Here is a 19044-nt window from a genome sequence, read left to right as displayed (position 1 = left end):
TGTCTGTGAACCAATTGGCTCTACTGTCTACACCGTGGGATAGTAGGAAACGCAATTTCAATCTCTTTGTATGTCTTGACATGTGAAGAAATTGACAATAAAGCAGACTTTGACAATCTTTTTTCAAATCGTTACAAAGAGCAATTCAAAATGCACCCAAATGGCGTCATGAGGAGGTCTGACTAATACTTGTACCTCGGGAGTAATAAATTATGATCAAATTGACCAGAGTATAAAATTTCCCTGTCCAAAAATCAGTAAACTATTAAATGAGTTAACAGGTAACACCAATTGTCTTTATTAGTTTATTATTTTTTTGGGTCAAATAAACATGGTAAAACAACAGATGGAATAATAATGCATGGTAAATTTAACAATAAGTAAATGAAATATAAGAAATCAATTATGGAAATGCATGGTAAATCTAAGAGAATAATAACATGGTAAATTGAACAAAATAATAATGCATGGTAAATCATAATATCACATGTTAAGACGAAGAATGCATGGTAACTTAAACAGAATAATAACACATGGTAAATCTAACAAAAAGACGTGGTTAATCAATCATAATAATGCATGCTGAATTGAACAAAACAATATTGCATGGTAAATCATAATATAACATGTTAAGTCAAGAAGAAGAAGAATGCATGGTAACTTAAACAGAATGGTAAGTAACAAAAAGACTACTGCATGGTTTCAATCATAATAATGCATGGTAAATTGAACAAAATAATATGGTAAATCACAATATTGCATGTTAAGAAGAGGAAGAATGCATGGTAACTTAAACAGAATAATACATGGTAAATCTAACAAAAAGACTAATGCATGGTTAATCAATCATAGTAATGCATGGTAAACTGAACAAAATAATAATGCATGGTAAATCATAATATCACATGTTAAGAAGAAGAATGCATGGTAACTTAAACAGAATAATAACACTGTAAATCTAACAAAAAGACTCATGCATGGTTAATCAATCATAACAATGCATGGTAAATCAATCAGTCAATCAAAATGCATGGTAAACCAAGCAGAATGATCATGCAAGGTCAATTTTGCATTCATATGATTACTCACAACTTCCATTGGCGCCTTTTATATCCAGCGCGTAACGCGCTGTGGGCATCTTACACACGTAGCCGTTTAATTTCATGCAGGACATCTTCTTCCATTTGCCTGACTGAAAGTCAAAATGAGATTGATTTTAAATCTAAACTTGTCTTCGGCGAGCGGGTTCTTCAATCTTTTCTGCACCTACCTGGCTCAAGGTGGCCACGCAATTCTCCATCACGCTGGTAGGTTTTCCCGGAGGAGCCCAGTTGGTGAAGGACGGCACCTTCTGGCGGTCCGACCACACGAATCTGCCGCGATTGACCAGGTCGTTCAATCCGGTCCACGTGTCTCCAGGGGCTGCAGAGGACAAACGGCAACAGAGGTCTCATTCGCTTTCCAGATATCGAGCAGATGCGAGCGACGCTTAGCGCGCGCACGCACCAAGCTTCATGAGGTCCTGCAGCCAATCCCGCTCAGCCTCAGAGCGAATGGACACCAGATTGGCATCGAGACCCCAGCAAGAGTGTCGAGCGCCGTACCACGACTTCTTAGTGTCAAAATGTTTGTAGCAGAAGTCCCCAAACTCCTCCCAGTCAGGTCCCGAGCATCTCGGCTCTGCGTGCAAGATGGCGTCACGTGAAGAAATGCTTTCTATTCTGGACATTCTACTCACCCATGTCAGCAAAAGTGAAGGACGGAGACGTAGCCAATTTGCCAACATATCTGCAGACAGTAAAGTGAGAATGAGCCGGGCGTCTTTGAGTGGACTCGCCAGTGAAAGCGGAGCACGCACACTGTTGAAGTGATTCCGTTACAGGTGGAGCCTTTGTAGGCTTTCTGTGGCTGGCTCTTCAGCAAAGTCACATCTCCTCCAATCTCAATGATGCCCGAGTGAATAGCAGCCGCACAGATGTTTGAGTCCTGCAGTAAGAGAACGTCTCAAACAAAGGACAAGAAGTCCGCCGGCAGGTCCTGCAGTAATTAACATACTTGTTCGTAGATCCGTGTTCCGTAGACCGTGTAGTCAGCTTGGCCGCAGCCCAGTGGGCACCGGACCCTACGGAAGACATTCGTTGAGTGGAGGAGGCCTTTTCGGCAAGAAACGTCATACCAAGTCTGCCTCACGTCATTGAACCGTCGAGGCTGAGGTCGGTGGCTGTGTTGTTGCATAAGATGTCTGTGGGTCAGAAGGGAAAATCAAAGCCTGTTTCTTGCTAGTTTCTCACTGCATTCCAAACGTCGTACTCACTGCGAGGGGTGTCGTCAGACGTGCACCCTAAGACGTCAAAGCGTAGGCCCAAAAACATTGGCAGGAGGCGGACGTACTGGGCGAACACGGGCCTGGTTGCAATATACGTCCCCAAGGTAGGCTGGAAACAAAACACGCGCGTTTGCAATAAATGACAACAACCTGGACGACGAAACAATTCGATGACCGCTCACCTGTACTGGGTGGCGATGCCAAGTCACTCCGTCAGTACTGAACAGCATCGCAAATCTGTTGGAACTTTGCAATTTGTATGTACAGCTCTGGGTCTCGATGCCTGTCACCTTGAAGTTCTGCCCGAGGTTCACCTGGATCCAGCTGCCGACTGAGGGCGGAAGGCGTTCCATTGCTCAGGATACCAAACTACGACGGACGAGGTCGACGAGCTGTGATTTTTTTTACGTACACGTTTCGGAGGGGCTCCAGCAACCACTGCCCCCCTGACGCGCTTTGTGAGGTTCGGCATTGATCGCAGAGGAAGAGGCTGAAAAAGAAGAGTCTGGGATTCTCCCGTCAGCGATGCCCAGACTATCAAGACACACTGAGGAAAGACAAAAAAAAAAAAAAGACAATGTGGAAGGAACGCTCGCTCATTCATTCTCATGTCTGGTCACCCGTTCCTAGCCGACGCTCTATTTGGGGATCTGTTGGATTCTTTCCTTGGCACATCATCCATCGACAAGTGTCAGGATGTGAAGCCCACCTTTCTTCTCGCAGCTGTAGACGACGTGGAGGTATTTGGAGACACCAGGGCAGGAGTCCGTATCCGTCAGGTAAGTGGGGTAAATGGGGCAAATCTGATAGTTGTCACACAATCCTCTAAAGTGCCGGAGAGCCCCTTCCACCCTGCAGTCATCTGCAAGTGACAACACACCACCATTTCACGCGCATTTCATTCGCACACTTACATACTGACTTCAACTTGTTACAGGACGTAGGGAATTTTAATGGTTAATGACTATTAGAAAAAGAGGAATCAAAAAAGCGCCCGGCTTAGCTCTTTTTCGTTTTCTATTTTTATTCAAAGAAAAAGTTAAATAAACATTTTCTATTGCCATCGCTCACACGTCAACCTCCAACGCTGACGGCGTGTGAAAACCTTGTGACAGAAACGACAGGACAGGACAGCGAGCCAAAAACAACGATGCTACTGGAGGATTCTTACCGCGTGATCCGCCGCCACTCGGACAGACGTCGCTACGCCTCCGTCCATGGAAAGCCGACCGTATGCGAATGACTCTTTCATCGGGACATCCAAGGGATTTCCAATCGTCTTGGCAGAGAAGTTTCTCCTTGTAGCCTGTAAGAGCACAACCGTTGACTTCTCTCCGTCTTATTTTACAGAGACGTTGAAGGCGACTTACCGTCATGTGGCGGCAGCTGATCTGTCTTTCCTAGAAGCGGGAAACAGAACGTGGATGTCGACACGTGATGACGGTCTACCGCGGGGCGTCACATCTCACTTACCTCTTTTCTTGCAGACGTAGCCTCTCTTCTCGTCGCACTTGTCACGCTTCCAGTCGTCGCTGCCAGTGAGCAAGGAAAGGCATTTCCCCCCTTCAGCGACACCTGGAGGGAGGGAGACAAGATCTGAGCGCTCATCCGTTCCTCCAAAGTGCAGTTGACAACCGCTTCAGCCCGACCTGCACTCGAGTGGAGGTAAGAGAAGGGGGATCCGTCAGTCCACATGTCGCCGTCACGCTTGATGGAGGCGTCGGCGCCCAACCACAGTGAGGCATCATCATTCATCCCCAGAAGCCTGGCGATACCTTTGGATCCCAAGGAGAACATGCAAGATGATTCCATAACGAGTCACACTTGACTCTGCACGACAACTTGATGGTTGCGGCACAGCCGTGACAAAGCGCTAACAATACTGCAACAAAGAGTGAAACAACAACAACAAAAACAAAGCAACGCTGGCCATATCTCGGGTTGATCAGGTTTTGAGTTGGAAAGGAAGGCGTAGCAGGAAAAAAAGCTTTTTATCAAAGACAGCAAATTCATGGCCAGCCTTCCGCGTATGAAGACTGCGGACGAAGACGTGACGCCTTTTTTGATTTACTTTAGCTTCTATTTCTCGTTTGCTTCATGTTGGAAAATAAGCATTGGTCCACTTGTTTATGGCCAATATATTTTAATTCATGGCCCCCTACCGCGTACGAAGCGCTGCTCGAGCGAGTCGGCGATGCTGAGCAGGTTCCCTTGGCGGCCTTTGCAGTCGGCTTGTGCCTCCTGCCAGGTCTTGGAGGGCTGGGGGATCACCAGGTAGCAGAAGTCGTTGGTGGGGTCGTCCGGCCACCAGCCGCATTTGTCAGTCCAGCCTGCGAGACAGACGGCGCAGGAGGGCAAAACAGCATAAGACAGCGTAGAAGACGGCGGCAGTGCGAGACACCTACCCTGTTGGTTGACTAATGGTGGCAGCTGTCGAGGCCCTCCACGCTTGGCTGCATGGTAAAGAAGGGCGAATGAGCAAGTACATGAAGGAGCACTCGGGAGGGACATTTTTGCACCTGTTTTGCAGACAAATGGCCGCTTCGTTGTGCAGGGGCTGCCGCCGATCTGCCCAACAGAATTTGGGAATGCGCAGTCCCCCGTGGTGTCATTTTGCCACTCGGCATAGTCCTGCGGATGACATGAGGGTGTTGGGACTCCTCCGCGCAATTGTTGCGCTCGAATTTCAACTTTCCCAACCTAGCTCGCGCAGAATGACTTTTCCAAAGTCCGTCAGCAATTTACTTACAAAAGCTGTTCCGTCACTATACTCATAGTTGTTGCTTTTCTTCTTCAGTCCCAGCCAAGAATACCAAACGCTTTGCGAGTGATCTTGAGGAAAGGAAGGACAACAAGAGCTTCAGGGCAAGAAGAGCTTCAGCTAAATGACGGCAGCTTTGTGGGACCGACGACTGCGGCGGTTCGTCTGAGCGCTCACCAAACACGAATTGAGCCTCTTGCCGTGAGTGGACGCTAGCCAGGTGGCCACTCTGGGCAACACAGAACTTCTCGGCATCCTCCCAATCTTTGTACAGCTTCGAATAAAAGTAGCAATGATCGCCATACAGTAGGTTGCCATTGGCGCAGGTGGAAGCTGAGCCCAGAATGGAGAACATTGAGGAGGAAACCATGACCACGTGGTTAAAGTGCAAATAAGCGTGCTGCAACTCACTCTTCATGACAGCAAGACCACTTTTGGGGGAACACGTCTGTCCCTTCGGGCAGCCTGCAAAAAAAAAAAAAAAAAAAAAAGACCGTTTGCGCCTTTCAACGGCAACGTGACCGCAGCAGACGTGCAGGCTTACTCAGCGGCCGTTTGCACATGTAGGCCAACGAGGAATCACAGGAGCCAGACCTCCACATGCCGGGCTCACCCCTTCCCCCTTGGTTGACGTAGGCGCAGGACGCAACGTTGGCGCTGTCGGTAGATTAAAAAAACAGGAACATTCTCCGATTTTTCCTTGAGTGCTCCTTCTCAAAATTGGTTCCAGAACTTTTACGCGTCTCCACCTGACAACAGCATGCAAAGTTGTCACGTCTTACCTTTCGAGTTGATTTGAGCCCCAGTTGCGGTGTGTTGTTGTCTGGCCATCGGACCAGGTCAACTTCTGGCTCCCGCCTTCAAAGCGACACCAGAACTCGTCGCATTTCTGGGAAGCAAAAAAAAAAAACAGTCCCACTTGTCGCTGCAGAGTCCACGACTGCTTGCGCTTCCGTCTCACCTGGTTGGAGAGTCCCAGCCAGAAGCGGGTGTCCTTGCCCATGGTGTCCTTCACAAAATCCTCCTCGGCCGAGGTGGTGATGGAGAGCAGGTCGCCGCCCTGCCAGACGCAGTGGTGCCAGGCCCCCAGCCAACCGTTGGGCTCCATCTCCTTCTTGTAGCAGTTGGTGCCGTGGTCGAGCCACCCGGGAGCACACCTGCTGGCTGAGGGCACAATTTGGGGAACAGATCAGAGCACACTCCTGTTTTAGCTCTTCAGTCCACCATTTTGAGAAAAGGAAAATTTGCAGGTCACGGTTGGCCAAAACTTGTCTTGCACATGTTCTCAGGCAAATTGGAAGATCCGGGACTCGACTTGTTAGGTTAGCCCTATGGCATCAGAGACGTTTACAAATTTGAAATGATCCCTTAAAATTTTTTTTTTAAAAATCACCTTTCGAAAGCACGCTTGTGAAACAAACATCTCCACATGCGAATCCACACGAAAAACATTCAAGTACATTTGCGTACTTAATAAAATGAGAAAAATTGCACAGAATTTGTGACTAATTTTGTCAAGCTACTTACCGTCAGAAGACAGCGAAGGTTCTGCCACTCCTGCAAGAGGAAAGGCAAAGACAGACGTCAGGGCAAAGACGGACGTCAATGCGCAATGACGGCCAGAGGAGCATCACAACTTACTCACCTTTTTTCATCTTCTTGCAGACGTAGCTTCTCTTCTTGTCGCACGTGTCGTGCTTCCAGTCGCCCCTGTCAGTGAACAAGGAAAGACACTTCCCCCCTTCGGCGTCACCTGGAGGGAGGGAGAGAAGATCTCAGCGCTCCGCCGTTCCTCCAAAGTGCAGCCGACAAGCATCAGACATGCTTTCAGACCGACCTGCACTCGAGTGGATGTAAGTGAACGGGGATCCGTCAGTCCATTGGGCGTCATCTTCCGTGGTGGAGACATTGGCGCCCAACCACAGAGAGGGCAGAAACCTGACATAACCTGTGGACCCAAGGCAAAGGTGGAACAGCATCTTCCAGAGACACGCTTTACTCACCCATTAATGGAGCCCATGTGGCACATTTTGGAACGACACCATTCATTCGGTCATTCCATCAATTCATTCATTCATGATACCAATGAATGGCCGCCTACCATGTACAAAGCGCTGCTCATCATAGTTGGTGATGCTGAGCAGGTTCCCGTGGAGGCGTTGGCAGTTGTCTTGTGCATCCTGCCAGGTCTTGGTGGGCTGGCGGATCATCAGGTAGCAGAAGTCGTTGGTGGGGTCGTCCAGCCACCAGCCGCATTTGTCAGTCCAGCCTGCGAGACACAAGGCGCAGGAGGGAAAAACAGCATAAGACAGCGTAGAAGACGGCGGCAGTGAGAGACACCTACCTTGTTGGCTGACTAATGGTGGCAGCTGTTGAGGCCCTCCACGTTTGGCTGCATGGTAAAGGAGGGCGAGTGAGCAAGTGCATGAAGGAGCGCTCGGGAGTGACATTTTTGCACCTGTTTTGCAGACAAATGGCCGCTTTGTTGTGCAGGGGCTGCCGTCGATCTTCCCAACAGGATTTGGAAATGCGCAGTCCCCCGTGGTGTCATTTTGCCAGTCGGCATAGTCCTGCGGACGACATGAGGTTGTTGGACTCTCAGCTTCCTAACGCCCTTTCTCCGCGCAATTGTTGTCCACAAATTTCAACTTTCCCAACCTAGCTCGTGCAGAATGACTTTTCCAAAGTCCGTCAGCAATTTACTTACAAAAGCTGTTCCGTCACTATACTCATAGTTGTTGCTTTTCTTCTTCAGTCCCAGCCAAGAATACCAAACGCTTTGCGAGTGATCTTGAGGAAAGGAAGGACAACAAGAGCTTCAGGGCAAGAAGAGCTTCAGCTAAATGACGGCAGCTTTGTGGGACCGACGACTGCGGCGGTTCGTCTGAGCGCTCACCAAACACGAATTGAGCCTCTTGCCATGAGTGGACGCTAGCCAGGTGGCCACTCTGGGCAACACAGAACTTCTCGGCATCCTCCCAATCTTTGTACAGCTTCGAGTAAAAGTAGCAATGATCGCCATACAGTAGGTTGCCATTGGCGCAGGTGGAAGCTGAGCCCAGAATGGAGAACATTGAGGAGGAAACCATGACCACATGGTTAAAGTGCAAATAAGCGTGCTGCAACTCACTCTTCACGACAGCAAGACCACTTTTGGGGGAACATGTCTGTCCCTTCGGGCAGCCTGCCAAAAAAAAAAAAAAAAGACCGTTTGCGCCTTTCAACGGCAACGTGACCGCAGCAGACGTGCAGGCTTACTCAGCGGCCGTTTGCACATGTAGGCCAACGAGGAATCACAGGAGCCAGACCTCCACATGCCGGGCTCACCCCTTCCCCCTTGGTTGACGTAGGCGCAGGACGCAACGTTGGCGCTGTCGGTAGATTAAAAAAAAAAGGAACATTTCCCTATTTTTCCTTGAGTGCTCCTTCTCAAAATTGGTTCCAGAACCTTTACGCGTCTCCGCCTGACAACAGCATGCAAAGTTGTTATGTCTTACCTTTCGAGTTGATTTGAGGCCCAGTTGCGGTGTGTCGTTGTCTCGCCATCGGACCAGGTCAGATTCTGGCTCCCGCCTTCAAAGCGACACCAGAACTCGTCGCATTTCTGGGAAGCAAAAAAAAAAAACAGTCCCACTTGTCGCTGCAGAGTCCACGACTGCTTGCGCTTCCGTCTCACCTGGTTGGAGAGTCCCAGCCAGAAGCGGGTGTCCTTGCCCATGGTGTCCTTCACAAAATCCTCCTCGGCCGAGGTGGTGACGGAGAGCAGGTCGCCGCCCTGCCAGACGCAGTGGTGCCAGGCCCCCAGCCAACCGTTGGGCTCCATCTCCTTCTTGTAGCAATTGGTGCCGTGCTCGAGCCACCCGGGAGCACACCTGCTGGCTGAAGGCACAATTTGGGGAACAGATCAGAGCACACTCCTGTTTTAGCTCCTCAGTCCACCATTTTGAGAAAAGGAAAATTTGCAGGTCACGGTTGGCCAAAACTTGTCTTGCACATGTTCTCAGGCAAATTGGAAGATCCGGTACTCAACTTGTTAGGTTAGCCCTATGGCATCAGAGACGCTTACAATTTGAAATGATCCCTAAAAAAAAAAATCACCTTTCTAAAGCACGCTTGTGAAACAAACATCGCCCGCATGCAAGTCAACGTAAAAAACATTCAAGTACATTTGCGTACTTAATAAAATAAGAAAAATTGCACAGAATTTGTGACCAATTTTGTCAGGCTACTTACTGTCAGAAGACAGCGAAGGTTCTGCCACTCCTGCAAGAGGAAAGGCAAAGACAGACGTCAGGGCAAAGACGGACGTCAGGGCACAGACTGACGTCAAGGCACAGACAGACGTCAATACGGCCAGCGGAGCATCACAACTTACCTTTTTTTGTCTTCTTGCAGACGTAGCTTCTCTTCTCGTCGCACGTGTTGTGCTTCCAGTCGCCACTGTCAGTGATTAAGGAAAGACACTTCCCACCTTCGGCGTCATCTAAGGGAGGGAGACAAGATCTCAGCGCTCCGCCGTTCTACCAAAGTGCAGCCGACAAGCACCAGACATGCTTTCAGACCGACCGGCACTCGAGTGGATGTAAGTGAACGGGGATCCGTCACTCCATTGGGCGTCATCTTCCGTGGTGGAGACATCGGCGCCCAACCACAGAGAGGGCAGAGACATAGCATAACCTGTGGACCCAAGGCAAAGGTGGAACAGGATCTAATAATAATAATAAATAATAATAATAAATTTTATTTCTAACACACTTTCCATTCGGAGGAATCTCAAAGTGCTACATGGCAAGTAAAAACAAGAAAACAAAGCAAGGACAAGTATAAAACAACTGGACGACAACTAGGATATGAAAACAGGAATTCCGAGGTAAAGAGGTGAGTTTTAAGTCCGGTTTTGAAAGAGTCAGTGGATTGGGGTGCTCTTAGGTGGATCATCCAGAGATACGCTTTACGGACCCGCTCATTGAGCCCATGAGGTGCATTTTGGAACGACTCCATTCATTCATTTGTTCGATTAATTCATTCATTCATCCGTTCATTTATTCGTGACGCCAACAAATGGCCGCCTACCATGTACAAAGCGCTGCTCTTCATAGTTGGTGATGCTGATCAGGTTCCCGTGGAGGCGTTGGCAGTTGTCTTGCGCCTGCTGCCAGGTCTTGGTGGGCTGGCGGATCATCAGGTAGCAGAAGTTGTTGGTTGGGTCGTTCAACCACCAGCCGCATGTGTCAGTCCATCCTATGAGCCAGACGGCGTAAGATGGCGCAAGACAGCGGAAGATGGCGGCAGTGCGGGACACCTACTCGGTTGGCCGACTAGTGATGGCAGCTGTGGAAGCCCTCCGTGCTGGGCTGTAGGGAAATGGGGGGGGGTTTGCAAATATGAGCAAATGCTCATTATGAGCAGAAGGAGCGCTCGGGAGGGGGGTTTGCACCTCTTTTGCAGACAAATGGCCGCTCCGTTGCGCAGGAGCTGGCACTCAACTCCCCAACAGAATTTGGGAATGCGCAGTCACCCTTGGCGTCATCTTTCCAGTTGTCGTAGTCCTGCGGACGACATGAGCATGTTGGACTCTGCTCGGCTTCCCAACGCCCTTCCTCGGCAATCGCTCACTCGCGCTCAAGTTTTGCCCGAGCAGCATTTCTCCTATGTCCACTTTTATTTTTATCCTACTCGAATTTGCACTTTGCCAGCTCAGCTGTTGAAAAATGACTTTTTCAAAGGCATTTCACTTACATAAGTTGTTCCATCACTCCAGTTGTGGTCGTCGTCCTCCTTCTTGAGTCCCACGAAAACAGATTGCGAGGCTTGCGAGTGATCTTGAGGGAAAAGGAGAACACGAGCTTCAGGGCAAGAAGAGCTTCAGTCAAATGACGACTGCGGCGGTTCCTCTTGGTGCTCACCATGCACAAATTGGGCCTCTTCCTTGGAGTGGACGCTAGCCAGGTGGCCTTGCCGGGAACGGCAGAACTTCTCGGCATTGTCAAAGTTTTTTTCCGTCTTCTCGTAACGATAACAATAATCGCCATAGTGGAAGGTGTTGTCCTGGCAGTCGGAGGCTGGGGCCACAAAGAAAAACATAACCATGACAAGATGGTCAAGTGCAAATAAGTGTGCTGCAACTCACTCTTCACTACAGCAGGACCCCTTTTGGGGGAACACGTCTGTCCCTTCGGGCAGCCTGCAAAAAAAAAAAAAAAAAGGACCGTTTGCGCCTTTCAACGGCAACGTGACCGCCGACGTGCAGGCTTACTCAGCGGCCGTTTGCACATGTAGGCCAACGAGGAACGACAGGAGCCAGACCTCCACTTGCCGGGCTCACCACTTCCCCCTTGGTTGACGTAGGCGCAGGACGCAACGTCGCCACTGTCAAGAGAAGAAGAAAAAAAAAAAAAGGAATTATTTTCCCGTGTTTTTTTTTTTTCCCCCCCAAGTGGCCGTTTTCAAAATTGGCTCCATAACCTCCGGCTGACAACAGCATGCAAAGTTGTTACATCTTACCTTTCGACTTGATTTGAGGCCCAGTTGGTGTATGTCGTCATCTGGTTATCGGACCAGGTCAGGTTCTGGCTCCCGTCTTCAAAGCGACACCAGACCTTGCCACATTTCTGGGGGGAAAAAGAACAACAGTCCCAGTTGTCGCTGCAGAGTCCACTGCCGCTTCCGTCTCACCTGGTTGGAGAGTCCCAGCCAGAAGGGGGTGTCCTCGCCCATGGTGCGCTTCACAAAGTCCTCCTCGGCCGAGGAGGTGATGGAGAGCAGGTTGCCGCCCACCCAGACGCAGTGGTGCCAGGCCCCCAGCCAACCGTTGGGAATCATCTCCTTCTTGTAGCAGCTGGACTCGTGCTCGAGCCACCCGTGAGCACACTTGCTGGCTGAGGGCACAATTTGGGTATCAGGCGGACAGATCAGAGCACACTCCTGTTTTTGCCCTTCAGTGCACCATTTTGGGCAAAGGGCAATTTGCGGGTCACGGTTGGCCAAATCTACATTTTCTCAGGCAAATTGGAAGATCCGGGACTTGACTTGGTTAGCTTAGCCCAATGGCATCAGAGACGTTTACATTTTGAAAGGATTCCGGAAAACACACCTTTACGCTTGAGAAACAACCACGGCCGCATACAAAGTGCCGCTGTACAAGTTAAGACGATGCAAAAAAAAAAAAAAAACATTCAACACGCGGCTGAGTACTTCATAAAAATGAAAAAGCACACAATTTGTTGGTTGGCATGGTGTGACTCCGGATCATTGTTTTCGACGTAGTCAAAGGCGACTTACACTCAGGAGCCGGCGTAGCCTTTACTGCAAGAGGAAAGGAAAAGAGACATCAAGGCACAGACAGACGTCAAGGGGCAACGACAGTCGGTGGGGCGTTGCCTCTCACCATTTCCTCTCTTGCAGACGTAACCTCTCTCGTTGTGGCACGAGTCGTACTTCCAGTTGCCGTCGCCAGTGAGGAAGGAAAGACAATTACCATCGAAATCACCTGGGGGGCGGGAGAGAAGATCTCAGTGCTCCTACCTTCCTCCAAAATGCAGCAGACAACAGTCTCCGACAAACCTATAGTCGGGTGGACGTATTCGATCGCGGCTCCGTCAGCCCACTTGCTGTCTTTGGCACTGACGGAGACGTCGGCGCCCAACCACAGAGGGGATGCATTCGTCAGACCCTTGACGTAACCTGTACCGGAATGAACGACATCATCAAGAGGAGCCGAGTGAGGAGGACACGTCATACGTTGAGCTCCGGGTGATGGACTTTCTCAGCTCAAAAGGAATTGCGTTAGACAGGGGGACCATCGAGAAATATTAAAACCAAAGCAGCAATAACAGTGCGGTTTGCAAATACAAATTGGAGGTACTGAAACAGGGTAGACAGCTGAGGGGATCAGACCTCAACCAGCATCCGACAAAAAAAAAAAAGTATATATATATATATATATATATCTCAAAACACCACAACATGCCAAAGTTCTCGTCATCAAGGAGCTGAGGAAATTCCAAAACACACAACACCAAGGTTAACACAAAGCACATTCATGACAAAAACACTTTGGGACTAGAAACCTTTCCATATTCAGAACATAAAAAAGTGGGCTTTTATGTAGAGACCATTTGCCTGGGTTTACTAACTACTGTAAACCCAAGGACACCAACCGGTTGAAATACAAACATACAAATATTGAAGAGTCAAGTGTTGAAACAGGACTGGACTGTGCTTGACGAGGAAGGAGCGTGGATTTCTAACTTTCTTTCAAACATTATACCATAAAACCTGTCCTGTCAACAAATACTACAAAAAAGAGGCAAAGAGCCCATGGGTCACTAAAGGATTAAAAAAGGCCTGCGAGGAGAAGAAGAACATGCTGTGTAAGCAATTCATAAGAACACAAGAATAAATTAACCAGCATTATGAGGACACGGAAGAAGGAACGTTATCATAAAATGTTAGATTGTAGTAAAAATAATACAAAAGGGGGCAATATTACAGTGCAACAGAGATAAAAACAAAAACACAGATATTTATTACATTGAAAGTGACCCATCAATACACGATGAAGGCAGTGGTAAATGGATTCAATCTTTTTTTTTTTTCATAAATGTGGAACCAGCCGGCAGGCAAAATACAGGATCCAGATAGACTCGGGCAAATGGCGGCTGCTCAATGGGAACGAAAGGCTTAAATATTTCTTGGTGCAGTTGGCACAAAAGTAGTAGAGAATGTAAAGAGAAGTGAAAGCAAAACCTCAACTGATTACAATGATCCTATTGTCACGTTTTAAATAGGTTCGAAATGAACATACAACATCAACCCCAATATTTCAATGAATGGCCGCCTACCATGTACAAAGCGCTGCTCATCATAGTTGGTGATGCTGAGCAGGTTCCCATGGAGGCGTTGGCAGTCGTCTTGCGCCTCCTGCCAGGTCTTGATGGGCTGGCGGATCATCAGGTAGCAGAAGTCGTTGGTGGCGTCGTCCAGCCACCAGCCGCATTTCTGAGTCCAGTCTGCGAGTCAGACGGCGTAAGACGGCGCAAGACAGCGGAAGACGGCGGCAGTGCGGGACACCTACCCGGCTGGCCGACTAATGGTGGCAGCTGTGGAGGCCCTCTGCGCTTGGCTGCAGAAAAAGGGGAGCGAATATGAGCAAATGCTTCACGCATCCAAAAGGGGCGCTCGGGAGGGACGTTTGCACCTGTTTTGCAGACAGTTGGGATTCCGAAGGGGCAATTACAGTCTCTTTTGAGCAATTTGCTGGAAGTCAAAACTGAACAGTCACGATAGTTGCAGGACCCAACTTTTTTGTAGTCCTGCGGAGGAGATTTTGGACAGAACTTTAGCGTGTTGCATTCGATGTGGTCATCTTCCCGCCGCATTTCCTCACTTGCAGCGTTTTCGTACCTTCTCTCATTAAAGTTTCACTTTGATTTTTGGTTTCACTTTGTCAGTCATAGTATGAAAATTGCAATAAAACATTGTGCCCGCCCTGGCAACCCAAATAAATGTCTGGGGAAAAACATGCACAAAGCAACTAACCCTGTCAGTCAAAGTAGTATGACCATTGCAATAAAACATTGTGCCCGCCCTGGCAACCCAAATGTCTGGGGAAAACGTGCACAAAGCAACTAACCCTGAAAACCTCAAGACAAACCCGAGCCACCATCCAGGATATATCCTCTTAACGGCCTCCTCTCTAAAATCAGAGCGCCAATACTTTGTAAGCGGCTGCCCGATGCCTCGAGACAAGACGGATGCCTGCAACATGACTTTTCCAAAGGCCTTCAGCAATCCACTTACCGAAGGTGTTCCGTCAATCCACCAGTAGTTCTTGCCGTTCTTCTTTTCTCCAAGCCATATTATATGGTAATGTGCGTGATCTTGATGAAAGGAAGGAGAACAGGAGCTTCAGGGCGAGAAGAGCTTCAGCCAAATGACGACTGTGGCGGTTCTTCTTGGTGCTCACCAACAATGAATTGGGCCTCTTCCTCAGAGTGCACGCTAGTCAGGTGTCCTTGCCGGGCGACACAAAACTTCTCGCCATCCTCCCAATTTCTGCTCGTCTTGTCAAAAAGATAGCAATCATCGCCATAAAGCAAGTTGCCATCCTCGCAGTCGGAAGCTGAGGCCACAAAGAAAAACATTGAGGAGGAAAGCATGACGAGATGGTTAAAACGCAATTAAGCGTGCTGCAACTCACTCTTCATTACAGCAGAAACACTTTTGGAGGAACACGTCCGTCCCTCCGGGCAGCCTGCAAAAAAAAAAAAGAAAAGACCGTTTGCGCCTTTCAACGGCAACGTGACCGCAGACGAGCAGGCTTACTCAGCGGCCGTTTGCACATGTAGGCCAACGAGGAAGCGCAGGAGCCAGACATCCACCTCCCAGGCCAACGATGAGCTCCTTGGTTGACGTAGGCGCAAGACGCGACGTCGGCGCTGTCGGTAGATTATAAAAAGGAACATTTTCCTATTTTTCCCTGAGTGCTCGTTCTCAAAATTGGTTCCACAACCTTTACGCGTGTCCGCCCGGCAACAGCATGCGAAGCTGTGACTTCTTACCTTTTAAACTGGTCTAAGGCCCAGTTGGTGTGTGTCGTTCCTTTGCCATCAGACCAGATCAGCTCCTGGCTTCCGGCTACAAAGACACACCAGACGTCGTCGCATTTCTGGGGGGAAAAAATAAAAAACAGTTCCAGTTGTTGCTGCAGAGTCCACGACTGCTTCCGTCTCACCTGGTTGGAGAGTCCCAGCCAGAAGCGGGTGTTGCCCATGGTGCGCTTCACAAAGTCCTCCTCGGCCGAGGAGGTGATGGAGAGCAGGTCGCCGCCCTGCCAGACGCAGTGGTGCCGGGCCCCCAGCCAACCGTTGGGAATCATCTCCTTCTTGTAGCAGCTGGACTCGTGCTCGAACCACCCGGAAAGACACTCGTTGGCTGAAGGCACAATTTGGGGATCAGGCGGACAGATCAGAGCACACTGATGGAACCCTTGCATGTTTTTACTCTGTGCTCTTTATTGGGGGCATCTCAACCAAATGCATGAGGATTCTGTCAGGGGTGGGGGATGGAGGGGCCAACGGCCATTGTCGCTTTGGCCCCTTCCAAAAACTTGCCTGTCCTTCGTTTTTGGGTCCAGCCAGCATCATGCAGCAACAAGGAGCTGCTGATTGTTCGCATAAAAGCATTACTTACGCCAGCCAAGGATTGCACACAAGTGCTCCAAAGTGATGATACTAAGCTTCAGATGTACAGTGGGGCAAAAGTATGTAGTCAACCCACCAATGGTGCAAGTTGTTCCACTTAAAAGATGCCATCATCATCATCTTCACCCTCAGCAATTACCCCACCCAGCAGTTTCGCACGTGTGGCATATCGATGACCATTGACCTCAGCTCAAATCAGGTCATCACACATTTCACCACTGGAGGGTGCTAAAGCACAACGCAACTCAATCGAATGGAACACGTTGCAACAGTTGGACCGCTCCCCCCTTCTTAGCTCATGAAGAGCCCGTCCTTCCTTATATCAAAGTACAAAGCCAAGCAAGCCAGGCCTGACTGAGTGTTTCATGGAGAAGAAGGGCTTTTAAACTGCGGACTCACACACTCAAACCTAATAAGCATGGACTCTGAGGGGCAAATGCATTTATTCAGATGCGCCCTGCGATTCACTTGGCGAAATGAACACGCACTGAAATCAGAGTCTCATAAAAGTTCTACTCAATTTTGCAATCTTTGAAAACATGATGCCGACACATTTTGATGATGCACAGCGATATTATGAACTCTACAACTGTGTTGCAACTTTTTTGTGTGTGATGATAACAGACCAAACAAGAAGGTGTATTATTAATAATAGAATTACAACATAATTATTAATATAACAATGATTATGATCTCGATTTAGATCATAATAACCATGAACAGAGGTGCTAAGAAATATTTATTGTTTTAAGGGGCTGTAAGAAATTATTGCTCATACTGCATCAAGGACTGTAAGAAACTATTAATAATAATGACTAGTAATGCTTGATTATTATTCATTATAATTAGCTCATATAAATCATGAAAATATTCTTATAATAGGGGCGCCAAGAAATATCTTGTCTATATACACATGTGCATAATATATTGTATAAGAAATGATTATTCTTATTTATTATTATTATCATTATTATTGATAATTAATGTATTACTTTTATTAAACTAGTATTGTCCCTATTATCATTCTTATTATTATATAGCATCTATTATTCTTGTGTCTTGTTGACATTCTCTGTCTTAAACCCTAACGGCGCAACTCATCGAAGTGTCACAAAGTCCAATCAGCCGCTTAGATTGAATATTTTCAAGTTATATGATCAATTTCAATACATCATACTGACAGCCAGTGCGCACTTAAAATTCACAAACGGCTCGTTTGCCGCCGTAAAAAAAAAAAAAAAAAAAAGCCAAGACACTTGACTCAACGGCTTTCGCTCGTCATTTCAAAGTCAAGTTGCTCGTATGTTCGGACATTACAGCAGCCCGCATGAATGATGAAAATGATGATAAAGGCAAACCTCGGTAACAAGAAAGGTCCGGTCCGGGACAATAAGCAATTGGGCTCCTCTCAAACCAAGTTGTACACAGCAACTACATCAAAGTGTCCGAATAATGAGGATTCTTCAAAGTTCATCAAAGTTGTTGTCGTCCAAATTTGTGACATTGCAAGGATTTATTTCTTTATCTCAGGCACCGTAATGTGAGAATATAAGCAGATGCAGTCATGCTAACTCACAGTACAGTACATTCCATCGTTTCTCCAGCTCTTTACTGTTGTTTTAATGGACTAAAGATACAAATTGCTTACCTGAAGCACATGCCAAATATATGGCAATCAGGAGAAGTTGACACTTTCCTTTCCACATGTTGGAGGAAAATCGCCCTCTCACTGAGGGTCGCAACGAATGCAGTCAGGAGAAAAGAAATGATAAAGTCGCCTCACTGAAAATAGCTCGTGGATTTTAGTCAAGAGAAAAATGGAACTTTGATGCACCCTGCTCCGAGCCAGAGGCATGCCGCGCCCACACGCCGCCAACGTCAAACACGTCACATTCAAAAGTAGTCATCTCAAAGCACTCTCAAGCTACGTGGGGGGTGGCGCGCGCGTGCGCGTATGACCAAAAGTAAAAAAAAGAAACAGCACTGTCCGTCCTCTTTGATTCCTTTATTTTTTTGTAACTTTGTAAATGTTCTGGACGTGAACAACAGCGAAAAGCATTTAACTGTAAATATAAATAATTAAATCCAAGTGCAAGAGTTGGAATTCAATGAGGTGCCACTCAATTTATGTTCAAGTGTTTTGTTCAGAAGCTTTTCCATTCACGCCTCTCAGAATTCGTGTTGATTTTCAGAGAACGTGAGAAAATACATTTAGCCGACGTGCTTTTGAATGAAAATGAACGATGAGCAAATGAATCTGAGAGAAATGAGGGGAAAGCGTCTCCAATTGAGCCTCGCAAGCCTCGAGTGCAAAAGCACAAAACATATGTAGAATACTTTTTATTCATGATATCTATCATATAAATATGATCATAAAAAGTATCATCTTTTGATTGAATCTTTGAATCTGCAGTTTAGGATTGGCATTTGAGTGCCTTCTCGACTTAGGACAGAGGCCCAGAGAAAATGTGTCGAACGCAAGGCCCGAGCTGCCGACGTTAAAGCAACCCACCAGACTTCTGCATGTGGCGAGCCTTCGGAGCCCGGATTAGCCTCATCATTCGCCTACGGACCCACAATCCCGGCTAATCACTCTAGATCGCAAGTGTCAAACTCAAGGCCCGGGGGCCAGATGTGGCCCGCCACATCATTTTATGTGGCCCGCAAAGACAAAATGTGCTTCAAATTGTCTTCACCTTTAAAACTCATCTTTTTAAAACGATTGAACAGTTTATTAGTCTGATTTGAAAAAG

The 19044-nt window shown here is 47.8% G+C and overlaps 2 protein-coding genes across 2 annotated transcripts; both read right to left on the bottom strand.

The window, feature by feature from the left end:
* Window positions 1-291: 291 nt before the first annotated feature.
* On the bottom strand, window positions 292-12734 carry LOC133161396 (C-type mannose receptor 2-like). The gene is made up of 50 exons (XM_061289867.1): window positions 12651-12734; window positions 12369-12576; window positions 11763-11965; window positions 11592-11698; window positions 11344-11456; window positions 11218-11271; window positions 10994-11149; window positions 10827-10909; window positions 10525-10636; window positions 10394-10441; window positions 10161-10328; window positions 9654-9764; window positions 9463-9570; window positions 9321-9350; window positions 8764-8966; window positions 8585-8691; window positions 8346-8458; window positions 8218-8271; window positions 7984-8139; window positions 7795-7877; window positions 7546-7657; window positions 7432-7479; window positions 7189-7356; window positions 6925-7035; window positions 6733-6840; window positions 6615-6644; window positions 6049-6251; window positions 5870-5976; window positions 5632-5744; window positions 5499-5552; window positions 5265-5420; window positions 5076-5158; window positions 4846-4957; window positions 4732-4779; window positions 4489-4656; window positions 3976-4101; window positions 3800-3901; window positions 3697-3726; window positions 3498-3632; window positions 3036-3188; window positions 2739-2873; window positions 2509-2657; window positions 2315-2435; window positions 2191-2242; window positions 2056-2122; window positions 1859-1986; window positions 1739-1788; window positions 1507-1680; window positions 1271-1422; window positions 292-1192 (listed from the first exon to the last, which is right to left on the bottom strand). The coding sequence occupies exons 3-50, from the start codon at window positions 11907-11909 to the stop codon at window positions 1082-1084; spliced, it is 5259 nt and encodes a 1752-aa protein (XP_061145851.1). The 5' UTR covers window positions 11910-11965; window positions 12369-12576; window positions 12651-12734; the 3' UTR covers window positions 292-1081.
* Window positions 12735-15284: 2550 nt separating this feature from the next.
* LOC133160943 (snaclec coagulation factor IX/factor X-binding protein subunit B2-like) lies at window positions 15285-18096 on the bottom strand. Its single transcript, XM_061289066.1, has 4 exons — window positions 17940-18096; window positions 15823-16022; window positions 15650-15756; window positions 15285-15342 (listed from the first exon to the last, which is right to left on the bottom strand). Exons 1-4 carry the CDS (start codon window positions 17995-17997, stop codon window positions 15285-15287), a joined length of 423 nt encoding a protein of 140 aa, XP_061145050.1. The 5' UTR covers window positions 17998-18096.
* Window positions 18097-19044: the final 948 nt, after the last annotated feature.

The sequence above is a fragment of the Syngnathus typhle genome, linkage group LG10, assembly GCF_033458585.1.
Source record: "Syngnathus typhle isolate RoL2023-S1 ecotype Sweden linkage group LG10, RoL_Styp_1.0, whole genome shotgun sequence".
Lineage (NCBI taxonomy): Eukaryota > Metazoa > Chordata > Actinopteri > Syngnathiformes > Syngnathidae > Syngnathus > Syngnathus typhle.
The sequence above is the reverse complement of the archived record's forward strand: the minus strand, read 5'-3'. Positions and strand labels throughout refer to the sequence as shown.